The sequence below is a fragment of the Mizuhopecten yessoensis genome, unplaced genomic scaffold, assembly GCF_002113885.1.
Source record: "Mizuhopecten yessoensis strain PY_sf001 unplaced genomic scaffold, ASM211388v2 scaffold4539, whole genome shotgun sequence".
Lineage (NCBI taxonomy): Eukaryota > Metazoa > Mollusca > Bivalvia > Pectinida > Pectinidae > Mizuhopecten > Mizuhopecten yessoensis.
In genome coordinates, this window is record NW_018405597.1 from 68,298 (window position 1) to 68,603 (window position 306).

At 56.7% G+C, this 306-nt stretch overlaps 1 protein-coding gene across 1 annotated transcript in view; it reads right to left on the reverse strand.

The window, feature by feature from the left end:
* Window positions 1-302, reverse strand: part of LOC110449265 (neuronal acetylcholine receptor subunit alpha-10-like) — a gene marked incomplete at its 5' end in the record, with an annotated part of 62,941 nt that extends 62,639 nt beyond the window's left edge. The window contains one exon of the mRNA XM_021496015.1: window positions 8-302. Within this exon, the coding sequence (XP_021351690.1) occupies window positions 8-302 (295 nt within the window). The remainder of the gene's footprint in view (window positions 1-7) is intronic.
* Between the last annotated feature and the right edge of the window lie 4 nt (window positions 303-306).

Below are 306 nucleotides of genomic sequence, written 5' to 3' on the forward strand. Positions count from 1 at the left end.
ATCCAACCTCTGTACACCCCCGATTCACTCCCTGCCCGTCTCTATACTTCCTCCTCTTCCAACCTCTGTACATCCCCGATTCATTCCCTGACCCGCCTCTCCTTCCTCCTCTTTCAACCTCTGTATACGCCCGATTCTCTCCCTTCCCCGCCTCTTCTTTCCCTCCTCCTCCAACCTCTGTACACCCCTTCACTCCTTGCCACGCCTCTCCTTTCCCTCCTCCTCCAACCCCTGTACACCCCCGANCCTTCCTCCTCTTTAAACCTCTGTATACGCCCGATTCTCTCCCTGCCCCGCCTCTCCTTT